Source organism: Pyrgilauda ruficollis, unplaced genomic scaffold (genome assembly GCF_017590135.1).
Source record: "Pyrgilauda ruficollis isolate IOZ18807 unplaced genomic scaffold, ASM1759013v1 scaffold12, whole genome shotgun sequence".
Classification (NCBI taxonomy): domain Eukaryota; kingdom Metazoa; phylum Chordata; class Aves; order Passeriformes; family Passeridae; genus Pyrgilauda; species Pyrgilauda ruficollis.
In genome coordinates this window covers 148,352-166,842 of record NW_024510321.1, presented here as the reverse complement: position 1 = coordinate 166,842, position 18,491 = coordinate 148,352, and the positions used below count along the sequence as shown (strand labels likewise).

General features: G+C 50.6%; 1 protein-coding gene across 1 annotated transcript; it reads right to left on the bottom strand.

Moving 5' to 3' along the window:
- Positions 1–14,596: 14,596 nt before the first annotated feature.
- Positions 14,597–17,053, bottom strand: LOC121364165 (protocadherin beta-16-like). The gene has a single exon (XM_041487212.1). It carries the CDS (start codon positions 17,051–17,053, stop codon positions 14,597–14,599), a length of 2,457 nt encoding a protein of 818 aa, XP_041343146.1.
- Positions 17,054–18,491: the final 1,438 nt, after the last annotated feature.

The following is an 18,491-nucleotide window of genomic DNA, read 5'->3' as shown; positions in this document are numbered from 1 at the left end:
GTGCCTCAGTTTACCTCATAATAGAATGGTTGGGTTGGAAGGGACCTTAAGGCTCTTCTTCTTCCACCCCTGCCATGGCAGGGACACCTCCCACTGTCCCAGGCTGCTCCAAGCTCCATCCAACCTGGCCTTGGACACTTCCAGGGATCCAGGGGCAGCCACAGCTTCTCTGGACACCTGTGCCAGGGTCTCTCAGGGCTGCTGTGCCCCGTGTGGGCTGTCCCTCTCCTGGGTGGTGTCTGTGGCACGATGTGCTGCTGTGAATTAGAGCAGGCTCAGTTTTGGATCCCATCAAGCTCAGTTTTGGATCTCCCCTTCCTGGATTTCAGGCCCTTGGCAGCTGTGCCCGTGTCCAGCTCCTGTTTGTGCCATTCCACGGAATTCTGCAGCTCAGAGGGACTCTTTGGGGTCCAGAGGTGCCTGGGCTCCAGGAAATGTCCAATTCCCAGCTGAGGCAGCTCAGCCAAGCTCCTGCTCTTTGCTGGGTGCCTCTGGGCATTGATGCAGCTTTGAATGATATTATTATTCACAGGGGTAATTGTGGGAGCAGTGGGTTCAGTGCAGGACCTCGTGTCCATGTCCCACACCATCCCCACGCCAGCACAAGCCCACACTGATCCCCAACACCTCATGCCTTCCACCCCAGCCCAGGAGCATCAGACTGGCCCTAAAGGAGATGCTGTTGCTGCTGCTTTTCTAAGCTGGACCTTAAGGATGTGGGTCTGGTTTCTCTGTCCTGGCCCCAGCACCAAAAATCTCCCTCTGGTGTCAAGGCACATGTTGGGGTCATCCCTTGGAGGTTTCTCCATCACTCCAGGATGCCTGGGACAGGGGAAACCATGACACAGCCAGGGGTGGTGGGAACTTGGGTGCTCCACTGGGGATTGCCAAAGTCCCTCCCAGTTCTGGGAAGGTGACTTAGCTCAGGAATGACCAAATTCTCAAATACCTGAGGCCTGAGTCACAGCCTGGGAGGAAATGTGTGTAAACAAGCTGCGAGCCTGGAAACTCCACGGGGTGGTGGTCAGGGGGTTGGAATTTTGGGCCATAGCAGAACAATCCAAAGCATTGGGTTTGGGGTGATATCTCAGCACCCCGGGCTGTGCTGAGAGCTGAGCCCAGTGCAGATTTAGGCTGAGCTGCTGAGGAACACCCAGGCTGCTGGAGCTCTGGTTTTGGGTAAATTCACAGTGCTCCCCTTGGATTTCTGCTGGGATGGGGGGATCAAAGTGGAATTCATCCCGTGGGAGGTGGAGAAACTGAGGCAGAAAGCATACAGGGGTTGGCAGCTCGTGTTTCTGATGTTTCTGAGTCCTTGTGTTCCTCCAGTTTCTGTTGGGATCAGAAAATAAACAGCCCCAAATCTCAGCTATCAGGGCTGGATCCCAACAGGGCTTTTCACATCAGACCCTTCTGAATTCCCCCTCCAGCTTCAGGTGCAAAGGCAAAAAAATTTCTCCCAGGGAAGGTGAAGAATCACCACAGGCAATTCCAGCCCATGTTCAGGCCTGGTCACTCATCCAGAGAATGGATTTCACCCTGTGTCTTTTGTGCCTCGGTTTCCTCTGCAAAATGAGACCAATCAAACCAATCCGCAGGGATGATGGTTAAACTGACAAAGGAGCTTTTAAATTAGTTATTAGGAAGAAATTTCTGAATATGAAAGTGATGAAGGAAAATTTCTCCCAGGGAAGGTGAAGAATCACCACAGGCAATTCCAGCCCATGTTCAGGCCTGGTCACTCATCCAGAGAATGGATTTCACCCTGTGTCTTTTGTGCCTCGGTTTCCTCTGCAAAATGAGACCAATCAAACCAATCCGCAGGGATGATGGTTAAACTGACAAAGGAGCTTTTTAATTAGTTATTAGGAAGAAATTTCTGAATATGAAGGTGATGAAGGATTGGCACAGGGTGCTCAGAGAAGCTGTGGCTGCCCCTGGATCCCTGGAAGTGCCCAAGACCAGGTTGGATGGACTTGGAGAAACCTGGGATAGTGGAAGTTGTCCCTACCCATGGCAGGGGTTGAAATTAATGGTTTTTAAAGTTCTTTCCAACCCAAACCACTCTGAGATACGTGCTGAACATAACTCCAACATGCTGAAATTTTCTCTGCCAAGTACCCAGCAAAAAGAGAGGAAACCAATTGGATGTTGGGAGGTGGGTGGAGGAGACCTGGGCATGATGGAGAGCGGTGAAAGTCGATCATCCCTGGTGCCCACTGGCTGTGGGGTGAACAGGGACACCCCGTGCTCTGGGCTGAGGCTGAGCTGTTTCCCCCCCATTAATATTGAGTCTTTTCCATCTCTGCAAGCCCTGAGCCAGCAGATCCCCTCACCCAGGTGCCCAGGTGGCTGATAAAGAGCCGAGGAGTGATGGACACGCACGGAGCTCGGAGCAGCGCTTATCTCTCTGCTGGCATTCCCCATTTTCTCTGGCAGAGCACTTCACACACAGCAGAGACATTGTCCCTGTCCCACGGCGGGTGGGAAAACACCTTCCCTCCCCAGGCTGGCTCTGCCTGTGCCTCTGCTCCATAAATCAAGTGGATTTGTGCAGCTCCTCGGTCAAGTATGGGCATTAGCGCTGCTGCCACGGAGTCATTCCAGTAATGTGCGCCCAGGAATGTGCTTTATCTGATTTCCCCCCTGGATTTTCTCTTCCCCAGCCCTGCAAACCAAGGCTCAGCCTCCCCTCCGGGCTCCCAGACCCAGACATCCCCAGGGAGCATCAGTAAGGTGCCGGTGGGATTCACTGGAATCTTCCCAGAGAGAGGGGATCCAGGAAGAGGGAACAGCCTCTGTCTTTTGAACACTAAAAAGTTCCCCAGCCTGGACAGGGGCCATCCCTTGTCGTTCAGGGAAGGGACTGAGATGATGGCAGCCCTCCCAAGGGGAAAATTCAACCCCTTCCCTTGGTGTTTCAAAACAAGGCAGGGACGGAAAAATTACCTTGGGAGCTCAAATATAACCAGGTCACCTCCCAGACAGATCCCCCTCGGGATTTTTGTGGATGGGGAGCTTTCCATGCTGGATTTCTTTTGAAAAAGCCTTTTTCCTTGATGGGAGCAGGAGGGGGCCCGGCGGCCAGGGGAAACACGCCTGGAATGTGACAAGCCTGTTCTCCTGCTTGTTTGTGTAAACGAGTTGGGTCTATTCCCTTCCTCTTCAAGTGCACGTTTTTCAGCCTCCCTGCAAAGCAAATTTACTTTCAGAGCACATGGGTGCCAGCACGGGGGTGAGGCCTGGTGGCTGGTGGCGATGATAATTAACAACATTAATTATTGAGAAGAATAAAGTGAAGGGTGAATATTGAAGGGATGGGCGGTGAACGAGGGCTCCATCCAACAGCAGCCACCTCCTTCATGCCTGTGTCACTTGTCACCTGTCTCCTGTGAGAGCAGCTGGCCATCCCCAGCTGGGAATTTCTTCAGGAGGTGCTTTTCCACCAGGAAAAACTCAGGTGCCTACAGCTGACCTGTTTTTTGGACATCTGGGTTGCAACCTCAGTTCCTGAGTCCCAGCTGCAGCCAAGAACTGCAGAGTAGAGCACAGAGAAACTGATAACTCAAAACTGATAATTCATTGTAAAATTCACCTCAGAGGCTGGTGGGTGGCAACATCCCTGGTGGCTGAGGGAATTGCTCAGGTCCAGGAGGACACTGGCCTTGCTGCTGCCCCAGGAAGAGCATCTTTGATTTCTCCCACTGATGTAAGGCTTTGAGACGTCCCTGTGAGGCAGATCAGGGGACAAAACTCACTGGTTTTGTCTTGAGAAAGTTCCTGTTCCACCCCCTCCACTGCCACCTTCAGTCATAACTTAGAGCAGTTGCTGATAGCAATATAATAATAATAATAATAATAATAATAATAATAATAATAATAATAAATTATGATGGTGGTGATCTGTCTCAGCTACAACATCCCTGCAAATGCCACTCTCTGAGGAGATGCCAGTAAGTCCTGGGGACTGAGCCCCACTCCAGTGAAGTGCAAACCCCCCAAAACATCCCCTCTCACCCACCACCCCAGTCACCAGGAGGGACAAGCAAGTTTTGGGAGTTTTATCAGTCCCTGGAGCAGGGAATTGGGTTTTGCAGAGTGATGCTGGGCGTGGGAAGGATCTGTGCACCACCCCTGCTCCTCCTTCCCCTCCCATTTATCTGAAATGTCCCAACTGGACATTTCAGATAAAACCCATGGACATCCCCGGTGTCTCCCCTGCTCCCAGGGCAGCCAGCCAGACACATTTCTCCTCTTTCCCTGTCATTGCTGGCTGTCAAACCAGCTCCTTGCTGCTGGGCAGGCTGGCAAACAGCCTTGACATCCCCTTATCACGTCCTCCCGAGCAGTGTTTTAGCTGGAGCTGTGCAGGTGAGGACAGATATGTGAAAAAACTCCTCCAACAGCTCCCAACAGCGTGAGGAGGGGGAAACTGAGGGTGTCAGAGGCAGCTTGGATGTGGCAGCTTGGAATAGGAGCCTCATGCCTGTGTCCAGACCCTATGGACCAGCCGTGTGTGTTTTCCAGGCCAGGTTAACCCTGATTCCCTCTAGGCATGGGTTGAGGAGGGAGGTCACTTTCTCCTCCTCTCCCTTTGGATCCTGTGGATTTTCCTGGCTCCAGACTCTGCTTGCAGCATCATCAGCCTCACTCCACGTGCACTGTCCAGCCTTTCCCCTTCCTAGAACTGGTCTTTTGATAGGATTTGTGTGGAAGATGTTTCACAGCAACTTCTGTGAGCCAGAGAGAAGTTTGATAAAAGGATCCATGTCCACCCCTGAAAGAATTTCCTACCAAGGTGGTTGACACAGAAACCAAGAAAGAAAGAAGGATAAATAAGAGAAACCTGCAACTGCCTGTTCCAATGAGCACTTTGTTTGTTTCTTGTGACCAATGAGTAAAGTGTAAACTTATGAGCTCTGTAAGAACGTATAAAAAGCATGTGTGCTGTAACAAAAACAGTTTGAGGCCTTCTGAAAATGGAGAGTGTTGCTTTGCATTGTCTCCATCTCAGCTATGACAGACATGGAAAATCCCTCTCCAAAACCACGGTGCTGATGGGATTTGTCAGCACCACAATCCCTCTGTGACCTGACTCTCCTGGATGGACCCAGCACAGTCCCTGGGCACTTCTCTGGTGGCCATCAGGGCTGCAAGGCCAATGGGACAGTTTGTGTCCTCTGCAAGGCCAGCTGGGACCATCCCCACCTTTCCCCCATGAAAAAAGATGACTTGGGGCTTCCTGGGGAAATTTGGGCACAAGGACACTGAGGGCTGGTTATTTGGGAATATTGCTGATTTTGTGAGGAAGGGTTAAATTCTGACATGCTCCTTTTCAGGTGCCCAAATCCCAAAAGTTTCCTGCAAGCTGATGTTGGAGTCTCATTTTGACTTGGGTTTGGGCTCATTTTGGTTCCTGTGGGAGTGCTGGGCGTGCTTGGCGTGGCCCTGGCCAGTGAGATCCTAACATAAAATTCCTTTAGTGCAATTCCCAGGCTTGAATCCATTGAGGAAAAACCATGGTGTGGGCTCCTCTTGTTTTGTATCCTCTCTCCCTCCCAAGGCAGCCTGTTCCACCAAATCTGAGATGTTTCCATCTGAGCAACAGCTATGGCCAACAGAGGCACCTTCTCAGGGAAACCCAACCCACCAAATGTCCCTCCTGGAGATGTTCCCACTGTGGTAATCACATATCCTCTGAAGAGAGAGGATAGCTGTCCTAGGATTTTCATGGAAAGCTGTGAGAAAGCTCAGAGAAAGAATTAAAACAGTTATTACCTCTCTTTCTGTAACTGTTGTTTATAAATTTGATTCTCCAGAGCGTGCTATTCATACTTCACCAATAGTGTGAGACAAGATTCCTAAAGGCCAACCAGGTCTTAGGTCCACCATTGTTTCTGTAAGAACTGTGGATTTCTAATAATAAAGTGCCTTTTCATGCTTTCTGGTGATGGAATCTCTGTATCACCTTTGTTCCCAATTCCCCTTCGGTGATGTTCCCACCTCGGGCAGCAGTGCTCCAACACGGTCCTCTGAGCCCTTGGACCACCTGGGATTGGCTCATTCAGGAATGGGGTGGCAGCAGGAGCAGGGAGGTCACTCTGCCCCTGTCCCTGCTCTGCTGGGGTCACACCTGGAGTGCTGTGCCCAGCTCTGGCCCCTCAGTTTGGGAAGGACCTTGGGACACTGAGCACGGCCCTGTGATTCTTTGATTCTGTGATTCTGAGCTGGGCCCTTTTCTCATGCAACATTTGGTTTGTCCACTGCAGTTCCCCAGGTTTGAACAGACTCCTGTCCACTCCAGGCCTCTCCATCTCCCCAGCAATGCTGTGGAGCGTGTCAGGCGTCGAGTTCCGTGTCAGGACACGTCCCAGGCAGTGAGCTCCGAATGCCACGTGAGGATTTGGAACATTTTTGTGGCAAGCTGCCACCTTCCCCCGGATCGTTTTCCTCTTGAGTGACAAAGCTGGCTCTGAAATGCCTCTAATGCTTTGCACTGCTGTGGCTCCTCTCCGACCTGATCTAATTACGGCCCTCCCTGAAGCAAAATGGGGCAATTCCTGGCATTTCCAGCGTGCTTCTGTTCGTGTCACATGGAGCCAATCCAAGCAGATGGATAATCCCAAATCTGGTGATGCTCCAGTCTGCCTCTCTGCAGGCTGCTGCCTCCTCAGGTGAGGATCAGGAAGGAAATCTCAAAGTGGTGATGCCTGAAGCAGCTGGAACAGAGGCTAGACAGAGTTAAGGGGAATAAAAAGATATTTATCGAAGGGCCTTCAAAGGCCACACCCTGGCAGTGCCAGAGCCACAGTCATGGCTCTGCCCGGATGGCTCCAAGATGGAAGCAAAGGAGATCTCACATTTTTATCAGTTCTGCTTCATGTGCACATTGCAGTTCATTGTCCAATTCCAGCTCAGCCCCTGCACTCCCATCCTGCTTGTTTTTCTCTCTCCAGCCCACGGGGTTTGTGCTCTTGGGCTGAGATTTGGATCATTTGTCCTTGGTGCCCAGCTGGAGCAGGAATTGTTTTGTCTCCCTGCTCTGTGCACAGAGCTCACCATGCCCTGATGTGAAACCCAGACACACACACCAAAGCAGCCCAAAATCAAAAAGAAGAAAAAAGAAAAAAGAAAAAAAATAGAAAGCGAAACCCCAAGATATCAGTGGAGCAGTGGTTTTCAACAGGTCTTTGCTCAGGAGCTCAGGTCCTTGTGGAAAAACATCTTTCAGATTGAATTCTTTGAGGTTTAAGTGCCTGGATCTTCACTCTTTCCTCTGGGAGCTCAAACACCAGGTGCCTAATAAGACATTTTGTGTGAACACCTCAATTTGGGGGTCTTAATTTGCCTGCTGACTTTCATCCCTACCATTAGGTGGGATGAATCCCACCTCAGCTGCAATTAGAAGAGGTGGGACCATGCTCCAATTCCTCACTAGAGCTTCTGTCCTCTTCCTTCTCACCCAAACCCAGCCTGGCCACGTGGGCTCCACGTGGGGTGGGAAATCTCACACCAGCTCTGTGGTCTGGGCTTATTTCCCTTCATCTCCCACTCAGGATTTCACCCTCACTCCTGCAGCTGTCACTTGACACTGTTATTTTAGACTTTAAACCAGTTGTTGATTTTTTTCCCCTTCTTTTATTTCGCTTCCCCACCCCTTTTGGCCAATGCACTTGGATGATTTTTCTGGTGCAGATCTTCAGAATTAAGTCAAGGATTAAGTCATGGATCCAATGCCTCCTGAGTGCCAAGAAAGAAATGCTCTGCACTAAAATAAATAAAAAATGTGCCAGCAGATCTAGCCCTAAGTACTGTTTAAGGGCTTCTGGAAAAGCTGCTCTGACACTGGCAGGGCCACCCATGCTCTGTCCCTGTGTCCCCTTCTCCAGTGCCTCGGGAAAATCCTGCATGAGGATGAAAATGGGTTTTTATTCCCATCCATTCCAGGGCCCTGTGGGTTGTGTGGGGCCCAATGGGTTCCTTCCAGCTTGAACAGGGTGAGAAATTATTGTAATAGTAGGATTTTTCCTGTTCCTCAGCAAGGTGAGGTGCAGGACACCGAGGAAAGGACAAAGAGCAGCTCTGTGTGAGGATCACTGGTGGATCAGCCCCTCATGAGGTCAGAGATTCAAGTCCAACCTTCTCCTTCCCTCTGCCTTGCCCTTATCACAAAATCCTCGAGGAAGGGAGTGATTGGATGGTGCAATTCCTTAATTTCTCATTAGAGTGGATATGAACTGCTCTTGCAATATTTCTCCTTTGCTTCTAATCAGAAATTTTGGGATAAAATAACGTTTCCTGGCAAGATTGGTGGGAAATGGGATGTGCCTAAGACAGTTTTATTGATGATGGAATAAAAAATGCTCCAAAAATTGACCAACTCACACTCAGCTTCTCTGAATATCATTTTTGGTGGCCTAAATTGAGTGATAATTTTATCCTGGTAAGCTCAAGTGAAACAAACTAGCAAAATAGCACAAAAATATTGAAAAAGCCTTTTTCACTTCTGGATTTCTGCGAGTAAAGGTTTGCTTCAGCCCATGGCAGAAATGATTCATTTGTGACCTCTGCTGGAGACTTCAGGGGGAAAATTGAGGACAAAAAGCAAAATGGGGATAGGAACTTCTTCCAAAGAAATTTTAAAATGTGAGAGAAGAACGAGTGAAGTAGCACCTGTGGAAAATTTGGTTGCCCTCTCTGATATATGGTCAAGCCAAGGGTGAGAAATTCAGGTTGTTCTAATAATTGCTGGTAAATTACTTCACTTGAATTCAATTCTGCAGTTGAAAAATAGATGCTGATTTTGGGGGGCATCACCAAAGCTGAATTTAGTCACCTCTCTCAAGGCAAGTCCAAATGAGAACAGCCAAAGGGAGAAAAGAGGGAGGAAAAACCCATGGCTGTGCTCAGAAACATGATTTGATCACTCTGAGCCCCGGCTTCCCACTCACTAAAAATGCCAGGAGCAGCTAATCTGAACTGCAAAATAAATACCACTGGTTTAGAGAAAACCTCAGTAGGGTTTTCTCCCTACTACTTATTTCCAGTGTTTTTTCCAGATTTTTTTTTCCCCTTGGGAATATGGTTTCAGCATTACCAACCTCTGTGTGATTCTTGGGGTTCCTGATGTTTCTCCTTCTGCTGTTCCAGCTTCTGGGCTCCTGAAATTTCAGAGAAATCATGACATTCCTCTTGAGGAACCAGCAGCTTTTAGCTCATGGAGAAGCACAACACATCTTGGAAAAGTTACAGACTCAGAATTCAGAAAGAAAAGGGGCTGTGCCCAAAGTCAAGGTGGCTAAAACGATTACACATGTTTGGAATCCTCACTCATCCCAACCTTCTCATCCCTCTTGGAGCTCCACTGCTCGACAGCTGATGGATATTTGAGTTTCCAGCCCCGTGCTGCTGAGATGGTCAAACAACACAATCTGATAATTAGTAAAAAATTATCACACCACCAGGAAGAGGAAAAAAATAGGGGGAAAAATGGTGTGACTGCAGCTCCCAGCTTGTGCCTGGCGTGTTTTCCCTCTGGCAGCTCATCCTGGGGCTCGGGGAGAGGCTGCTGAGTGCCCTTCATGGCCAGGACTCTAATTAGCCACTTGTCTCTCCCTGCAGGCAGCTGGATGTGCTTCCCCAGTGCCGGGCATCCCTCGGGAGGGCACGGAGGGGAGGCTGGCAGCCTCCTGAACAATTTGCTGCGGCTCAGTCGGAGGGAGCGGAGCTGGCCTGTCTCGACCTCCTCCTTTCCCTCCCTCCCTCCTTTTGATTTGCTTCGTGACGAGCTGCTGACTGTGTGAAGCGATGTGAATTGGTTTGGTTTAATTAATCCCTTTAAGAAATATAGATCTGCTGTTGGTACATTTCCCCTCTGTCTCCCTGGACAGATTGTTGGCTCGGCGCTCCGGCGGGATTGGGAGCTCCAGGTGTTGGCACGGTTGCCTCCCGTTTTCCCCCAGCCAGGAATTTATGATATAACCCAGCTTTCCCCAGTGTTGTTCCCATGGGGACAGCACTGATTTCCTGGCTTTGCACACCAGTGGTGTACCAGCATCCTGGCTGTGCTGGAAGCCTCCATCCCAACCCGCCAGGAGAGGATGGACGAGCCAACGTGTCTTGTACTTGTGAGGTTCCCAGAAAAAGGAAGGAATGATGAATCTGACTCCATGTTCTTAGTATGCTAATTTATTATTTTATGATCTGTATTATATTAAAGAATACTAAACTAAACTATACTAAACTATACTAAAGATTACAGAAAGGATACAGAGAGAAGGCTAAAAAGATACTAATGAAAAAGTCATGACTCTCTCCAGAGCCCTGACACAGCTTGGCCCCAATTGGCCAATGAGTCAAAAACAATTCATGTGAAACCAATGAAACAATCACCTGCTGGATAAACAATCTCCAACGACATTCCAAAGCAGCAAAACACAGGAGAAGCAAATCAGATAATATTGTTTTCCTTTTTCTCTGAGGTTTCTCAGCTTCCCAGGAGAAGAATCTTGGGCAAGGGGATTTTTCCAGAAAATATGACAGCGACAAACATGGACATTCCTGTGGGAGCAGGGCTCTATCCAACAGCCAGCGTGTGGAGGGGGCTCACAGCTGGTCTGTGAAAGAGTTAGCTGAAGAGAAGATGACAAGAGTCTCCTTTGCCCCTGAAAGGAGTTCTACCAAGGCCATCGGTGTGGAAACAGAGGAGAAGAAGAGATAAATGAGGGGCCTGCAGTTAGATTTTGGTGGAAAACAGTGGTGGGGACCACCCTACACCAATGAACATTACGTTGATTTGTTGTGGCCAATGAATAGGTATAAATTTTGTGAGAAGGTATAAAAGACAGCATGCTTCTAAATAAAAAAGAGAGAAGCCTTTTTAAATACAGGGTTTGTTACAACTGTCTCAACACTGACACCAACGTGGGTCCTTGGTCACTCAGTTCTGAATTTTCCAGGCAGGACAGAGGTTAAGCACAAGAGATCTGGGTGTTCTTACTCACAAAGCAAATTATTACCCAGCTTGAGCAACTGGCACCTGCCCAAGAGGGGAAAGATTTATTAGAGAACCTTTCTGCAGAGATTCTGCCCTGTCTAGTGCTGGGACCTTATCAGGGCTGGACGATGTTGAGGGAGGATGTTTGTCCAGTCAGACACTTTCTGTTGAAGAGATTTCTCCTCCACCAACCAGAAAAGCCCCCACTCATGTGGAGAGCTTCCTCCTTGGCTGTGGCAAATGTACTTGAGGCCGTGTACCTGAGCCCAGCCCTGAAAGCAGCCACTGTGCTAAAGTGTTTGCTTGGCCTCAGAAATGTGAAGAGAGGGAATTTCTCTTTAGGAAGCTCGAAGATGTTGGTTTTGAGTTCATTCTGTGCCTGATCCAAAGCTTCCTGAAGTCAATGCAGAGTTGTTGCTCGCTGGATCAGGCTCTGAGTCCACAAACCTGAGCAGCAAAACAACAGATAGCAGGTATCTCCAAATGAAGAAAGAACTTGTCTCCAAAATCTCCCCTTGAAATGCCAGGCACTGAAGATCCTCTCCCTGCTGGGCACCTTCTGAATCTCCATCTGCATCAATGCCCAGTTTACTTCTGAAACCTGCTGGAATCTTGTTCTCTGTTCCCCAGGGCAATCCCACACCTCAGAAAAAGCCTGATTTTTTTTTTTTTTAAAAATTCCTTTATTATCTTTTCCACAGGTACATCGGTGTTTTGCCTGTTCCTATAAAGCTTTGGAAGGTTTTGTTTGGAGTAATTAAAGTTCTTCTCCAGCCCTGTGGGGTATGAAGCTGGTGCAGTGAAGGTGCCTGGCCAGGGTGAGGGAGGTCCTGGCACAGAGGGTGGTGGAGAGCAGAGGGCTGGAGCTTCTGGGCTCTGTCCAGCTCTGATGGAACTTGGTCTGACACTTCCAACTAGAAATTGGTCTTCAAACTTTGCTTTCAGTATTTGGGATGAAATTTCCCAGGCCCACATCTGTCTGCTTGCTGCTGCTAGAGCAGAGACCTCGGTGGTTTGATCCTCTGAGCAACAGCTGCTGGCTTTGGTGGCGTGAACTCACACATTTTTGGGGCAAGACCTCCTACCCCAGTTTGCAGTGGAGTTTAATGAGGATTTTCTCCTCCTCCGGGGAGGAAAACTGTTTGCACATGACCAGGAGAAACTAGTTAAAGAGCAAAGGCCAAATCCTGCCACATCCCATCCCCATGGGTGACCCTCCAAGCACAGAGCCATTGCCATGGCCAGTCCTGGTGCTGGTCAGAGTTTGAAGCTCTCCATTATTGTATACAGTTTTGGTTGGAAGAGACCTTAAAGACCATCTCATTCCAACCCTGCCATGGTCAGGGACACATTCCTTTAGACCAGGGTGGTCCAAGCCCCTTCCAGCCTGGCCTTGGATGTTTCCAGGGAAGTGGAATGATGGGGATGGGACTTCTCAAGCTCAGAACATCAGCTGCTATAGAAGAAGTCCTTCAGTTGTGCCATTTTTGGACTGAAAGTGTTTTTTTTGGCTGAACAGATCCAGCTGTTTGTGTGCAGGTATCTCAGCACACACTGGGATACTCCATCCCCTATGGAAAACCATCCAGAACCACCTTGCTGCTCCTTTTCCAAGCCCTCATGCTCTTTCCTTGCCTCTTTGAGGCTTTCTGGGATGCAGCAGCCATTCCCTGGGCGTGCTGCTCCAGGGGCTGCTCATCTCCTTCGAGCTCCCTCGCCCACAGTATCCAACCCCACATTCCTGCAGGGCAGCCTGACACCTTGGGCTCTCACAGGCCAGCAGTGGAAAAGCAAATTTTCCTCCTAGGCATGTTCGAAAGAAGGCATCAGAGAAGAATTTCCAGTGGAAAAATACCAAACTCTTGTACTTGACTGAGAAACAAAATAGATTGCAACAGTGCTTTCCTCTGGGAGGAATTTTCCTACCTGGGGGCACTGGGGGGGAGAAAAAGGACTTGAACAGACAGGTATGAGGCTAAAAAAAATGGTCAGGCCCTTTTTCTTTTGCACAAGCAAAAGGGAAGGTTGGTGGCAGAGCATCTCTCCTGCATCTGCTGTGCACCAGGAGTTGTCTCCTTGGATGCTTCGTGGTGTTTTCCTGGAGAAGCTGGAGGGATGAGCCCCATCAAGAGAGAAAGGCCTGGGACACACTGTGATCCACCGTGGTGTACATTACACATCCAGAAACACAGATTATTGTATATTTATGGAGATTCAGGGCCATGAAGGTGCTCCAAGCATCTCTCCTGTGAGGAAAATTTTTCTTTTTCTTTTTCTTTTTCTTTCTTTTTCTTTTTTCTTTTTTCCTCTTCTTTTTTCTCTTCTTTTTCCTCTTCTTTTTCTTTTTCACCTGCCTGGCAGCACAAGCAAAGCCTCCTCCCTCCCTTTCCCAGGTGGAAAACATGCCATGTGTCCTGTCGCCACTTCTCCTGGCACATGGGTGATATTTATCTGGGGCCTGGGGTGCCACAAGTAAATCTGGTGGCCCATTTGCTCTGATGCCACCAGAGAAGTGACCTTTGGTGAGTGCCACAGCAGTGTCCCTGTGCTCCCAGAGCCGTGTGGCTTCTCCGGGGTGTTTGTTGTCTCTCCCCAGAGCAGGGTGGTGTTTGCTCTGCCCTGTTGCCACGATCCCTTCTCCTCCCCTTTGGCTCACCTGGGGCTGACCTCCAGATGGGATTTATGATCTGTGGGTCACGCTCTGCCCGTGGCTGAGGGAGGACACTGCTGTGGGCAGTCTGAAATTCACCTTGCAGGAAAGCAGGGCTGTCTGGGAGCACAGTCCAGGCAAGGTTTGCAGGAAGTCACAACAGGGCTGCTGGTCCCTGACATCCTTTACAGCCCCAAAAGATGGCAGAGCCCAGCCTGATACCTCCAGAGCTTGCTGTGTTTGAGTAACAACCTTGTCTCTCTTTCTCTTTATCCTCTGCTGTCCCGTCTGTGCTCGTCAGCTCCAAGTCTTCCTTTTCCTGCTGAAAAAGTGAGGACATCTCATGGGCCAACCCCTAAAGGTGTCACAGAGCAAACGCTGGTCAGATGAAGGCATCTCAGTGAGGTGATTGAACTCACAGAATTCGAGGGCACCACCCAGCGGTGCGCGCTGGCACTGCAGCCGCCGCCGCCCGCAGCCCGCGCTGCCGCTCGCCCCGGCCCGCGGAGCCGCGCTCAGGAGCTGGGTCTCCTTCGGTAGGACACATCCTCTGGCAAGGGAAGTGCTAGGGATTCGTCTTGGGGGAGTCTTGGCACCAGATCATCACCGGCAGTTGCTCCGCGTCCGTCCTCGCCCCTTGCTGGCCCGAGCCTGCGGTTTGGTGCGCTGTAGTCTAGCGACAGGCGAATCTGCACCCTCCGAGAAACGCCGTGGCAAGTGCGGCACAAGGATTTTCTAGGGAAGCATGAATCAGAGGCTGAACTCGGAGGGACTGGGCTGCCTTCCACGGCAGGAGAAACTGGCCTGGAGTCTAAGCAGGGAGAGTACGCCTACAACAGCAGCGAACGGCACTACAACAAGTGGGGAATCTCAGGCTGAGGATGGGGAAGGGAATCGCATTCCAGCACGGCTCAGGCAGGGACGCGCACGCCTACTGGCCAGCCTTGCGGCTAAAAGGGAGGAGAGGCTGTTCTCCCCGCCTGGGCTTCCCGGTCGCAGGCAGGCTGCGAGTGGCGTAGCGGCTCCTCGTCCTTGTCCAGCCCCGCCTCAGCATTGCTATGAAGGCTGGGCAGGATGGGTCTCAGGAACCGGAATTCGCTCCTCCCCGAGCCGCTGGTCATACACATTTCGTAGCGGTAAGCCGGCGACAGAGTGCCCGTGCTGCCCACGCCCAAGCCGTCGCTGGAGAAATCTTCGTCCGCGTAGCATCTGGGAGAGGGAGGAGGAAGCTCTGCCCGGACACGAGCTTTGCAGAGGGTGTTCGCCGTTAAGACGAGGACGGACAAGAGGAAAAGGGATGAGACGCAGCACAAGGAGACAATGAGGTAAGTGGTGAGCATTTCCTCCTCGGCAATCTGCGGCTGCTGTCCGCTCGCAGGATCGTGGCCAAGCTGGTGGAAGGCATCGGAGAAATCGTCCACCAGTGCCACGGCAAGGGTGGCAGTGGCAGAGCGCGGCGGCTGCCCGCGGTCCCGCACCAGCACGATGAGCCTCTGCCGGGCCGCGTCCCTCTCTGTCACGGCCCGCGCCGTGCGCACCTCGCCGCTGTGCAGCCCCACGCGGAACAGCGCCGGCTCCGTGGCCTTGGCCAGCTCGTAGGACAGCCACGCGTTCTGCCCCGCGTCCGCGTCCACCGCCACCACCTTGGCCACCAGGTAGCCGGAGGGTGCCCAGCGCGGCACCAGCTCTCCGGCCGCGCTGCTGTCGGGGGCCGGGTGCAGCAGCACGGGCGCGTTATCGTTCTCGTCCCGCACGACGATGCGCAGCACGGCCTGGGCGCTGAGCGGCGGGGAGCCGCCGTCGGCTGCGCGCACTCTCACCTCGAAGGCAGGGACCTTCTCGTAGTCCAGTGGGCGCAAACTCCGGACAGTTCCACTCTCCGCGTCCACTGACACGAATGATGCCGCGGTGAGGGTGCCTGTCAGTGGCGGCACTAGCGAGTATCTGACACGGGCGTTCTCTCCCGCATCAGGGTCCGTGGCACTGAGACGGCCCAGGCTCCTCCCCGCGGGCTCATTTTCGCTCATCACCATGGTGTAAATGGCCTGGGTGAAGGTGGGTGCGTTGTCGTTCACATCAAAGAGCCGCACGAGCAGGTTCTTGGATGCCGAGAGGGCGGGGGAGCCCTCGTCTCGAGCTCGCACTGTCACGTTGTATTCCTCCACCTGCTCCCGGTCCAGCGTCTCTGATGTCACCAGCGCGTACGCGTCGGCTGCCAGCAGAGTGATCCTGAAGGGTTGCTCTCCCATCAGCTCGCAGGTCGTCCTGCCATTGTCCCCCGAGTCCCGGTCCCTGACGTTGAAGAGGGCCACCACGGTGTCCGGCGGGGCGGCTTCTGAGAGGGTGCTGGTGAGCGAGGTGACGATCACCTCGGGGACATTGTCGTTCACGTCCTTCACCTGCACCTCCACCTTGCAATGCGTGGACAGGCCCCCTCCATCTATGGCTTGGACATCTATCTCATAGGTCTTTTTTTCTTCATAATCCAAAGACTTTTTGAGTCGAATATGACCTGTCTCTGGGTTTATTTCAAACGTTTGGAGATTTTCTTCTGAATTTTGAAAGATGGAATACACTATTTCCCCATTCGTTCCTGCGTCTAAATCGCTAGCAGACACTACGGCCACTATGCTGTTCTCTGAGCTATTTTCCATTACAGAGACTTTATACAGAGTCTGGGTAAATACCGGGATGTTGTCGTTTATATCCAGGACTACCACGCGGATTAAAGCTGTGCCAGACCGCGGTGGAGTCCCACCATCCACACCCGTGATTATGAAAGCAACTTCTGCCTGCTGCTCTCGGTCCAGGGCTCGATCCAACACCAGCTCGGCATACCTCCCGCCGTCATTTCTCCGCTGGGTGTACACATGGAAATACTCGTTCGAGCTGATACTATAATGCTGAAGACTATTGTTCCCCACGTCTGGATCGTTAGCGCTTTCCAACAAAAACCGAGTGCCCGGCATTGCAGATTCCGGCATCTTTAAAATTATCTCTTTATTTAAGAACACAGGAGCATGATCATTTATATCGGCGAGTCTTACCTCAGCTCGGAAGGACTGCAGTGGGTTCTCCAGCAGCACCTGAAAGCGCACCAAGCAGGGCTCGCTCTGTCCACACAGCTCTTCCCGGTCCATTTGCTCTCTCACCACCAAATCCCCGGTGTGCTGGTTCAGCTGTAAATACTGCTTTTCTCCTTCAGGAACTACTCGAGCCTGACGAGCCAATAACTCCTCACCGGTTAGTCCCAAATCCTTAGCGATATTCGCCACAAAAGAGCCTCTCTCCGCCTCTTCGGGCACAGAGTACCGAGCGGTTTCTGCTCCCATCCCCGAGAGGCAGAGGACAAGGATCAGAGCGCCTGCTCGCCCCGGGAGCGGTTCCTCGCTCTTCCTCGGTTTCATTCCCTTCCAGAGACCCGATCTCCTCTCCTGTAAGCTGGATGGAGCTGCCGATACAACCTGCCGACCCCCGAGCGGAGCAGCCCGAAATGGTGCAGTCCGCCCCACCCGCCCGAATCGCGGGTTCGGCGGAACTGGGAGCTGCGCGGAGCTCCCGCGGTCAGCAGCGGCATCAGGCGGCCGATCTGTAGAAGGATTCCAAGATTTCCCACCGCAAAGCCTGGAAAGCAGAGATTAACGGCTCGTTTTCTCTCTCCCTAGGTCAAAGCATAGATATTTAAATGTCCATACAACCGTATTCGAAGTATGGCCACTGGTTGAATGAGCAAAGCCTCTGTTTGCCTTCTACTTCAAAATTAAGTTTATTTAGAGCTGGGTTGTTCCTTTTGTTTTGGTTCCCCCTCCCTTGCCCCCATTGTGAAAGCTTTGAATAAATTACTCTCCGACTGTTCAGCTAGAACAGCTGTGTATTGCTACAGGGGTCCTGCCACCAGGTGAGGTGGTCTTTTAACCACAGCAGGAATCGCCAAAGTCGTTCTCGGAATGGACAGAGATTGTTCCCGCAGTTTATGACTTCTCCTGCTGGGAGCCTTTGGGAATGGGCTGAAGGCAGCATCTCAGACCTCAGCTCCACTCAGAAAAATCTCCTCTACCTTGCTCCGACTTCTGAGACCGTCCTATTTCTCAGGTCGTTCTGATTTCCCTTGCATAAATTCCACTCCAGATACACGGATTTATTCCCGAAATCTTGCTATTGAGTTGGCTTTTTCGTTGGCGATGACGGTGGCAAGTGATCTCGAGAAAGCACACTCACCCGAGGGAGTTCCAAGTAGATTTTATTGTTTTCTGTCATCACTCATTTGACTCTTTAAAATGGTTCAACGAGAGGAATTACCACGTTACTTTATAGCTTAATACCGACTGAGGAAAGAAAACCAGAAAGCTCCTTGACACCCTATATCCTACAGTGTCCTAAGCTAATTGTAAATGGATTCGTCTATTTTACTGAAAAACTACAAACAAAGCTACAAACTACTTTTAATTATCTTGGTTTTTAAAAAAACGTGAAATGGTCTTTTCAACTTTGTGGAAAAAAAGAAAGGAAGAAAGAATACACTGCTCAAAGCCCACTCTTTACAATTATGAGAGCCTGTAAGCTCCTGGTCAAAAATGCCAAGTGTGCCAATGCCAGCAGTTCAAAATGTAAACAGCTTCTGCTTATTTTGTAAGAAATTCCTTTGCAACCACCACTTAATTTTGTATAATATCTGTTTTGTCTGGTGTTGAATACACGGCAGAAAATTAAGATATTATTACAAAGCTCTCTCCATTAAAAAAAAAAAAAAAAACCAAAAAAAAAAAAAAAAAAACCCCCCCCAAAAAAAAAAAACACAAAAAACAAAAAAAACCCCCCAAAAAAAAAAAAAAAAAAAAAAGGACC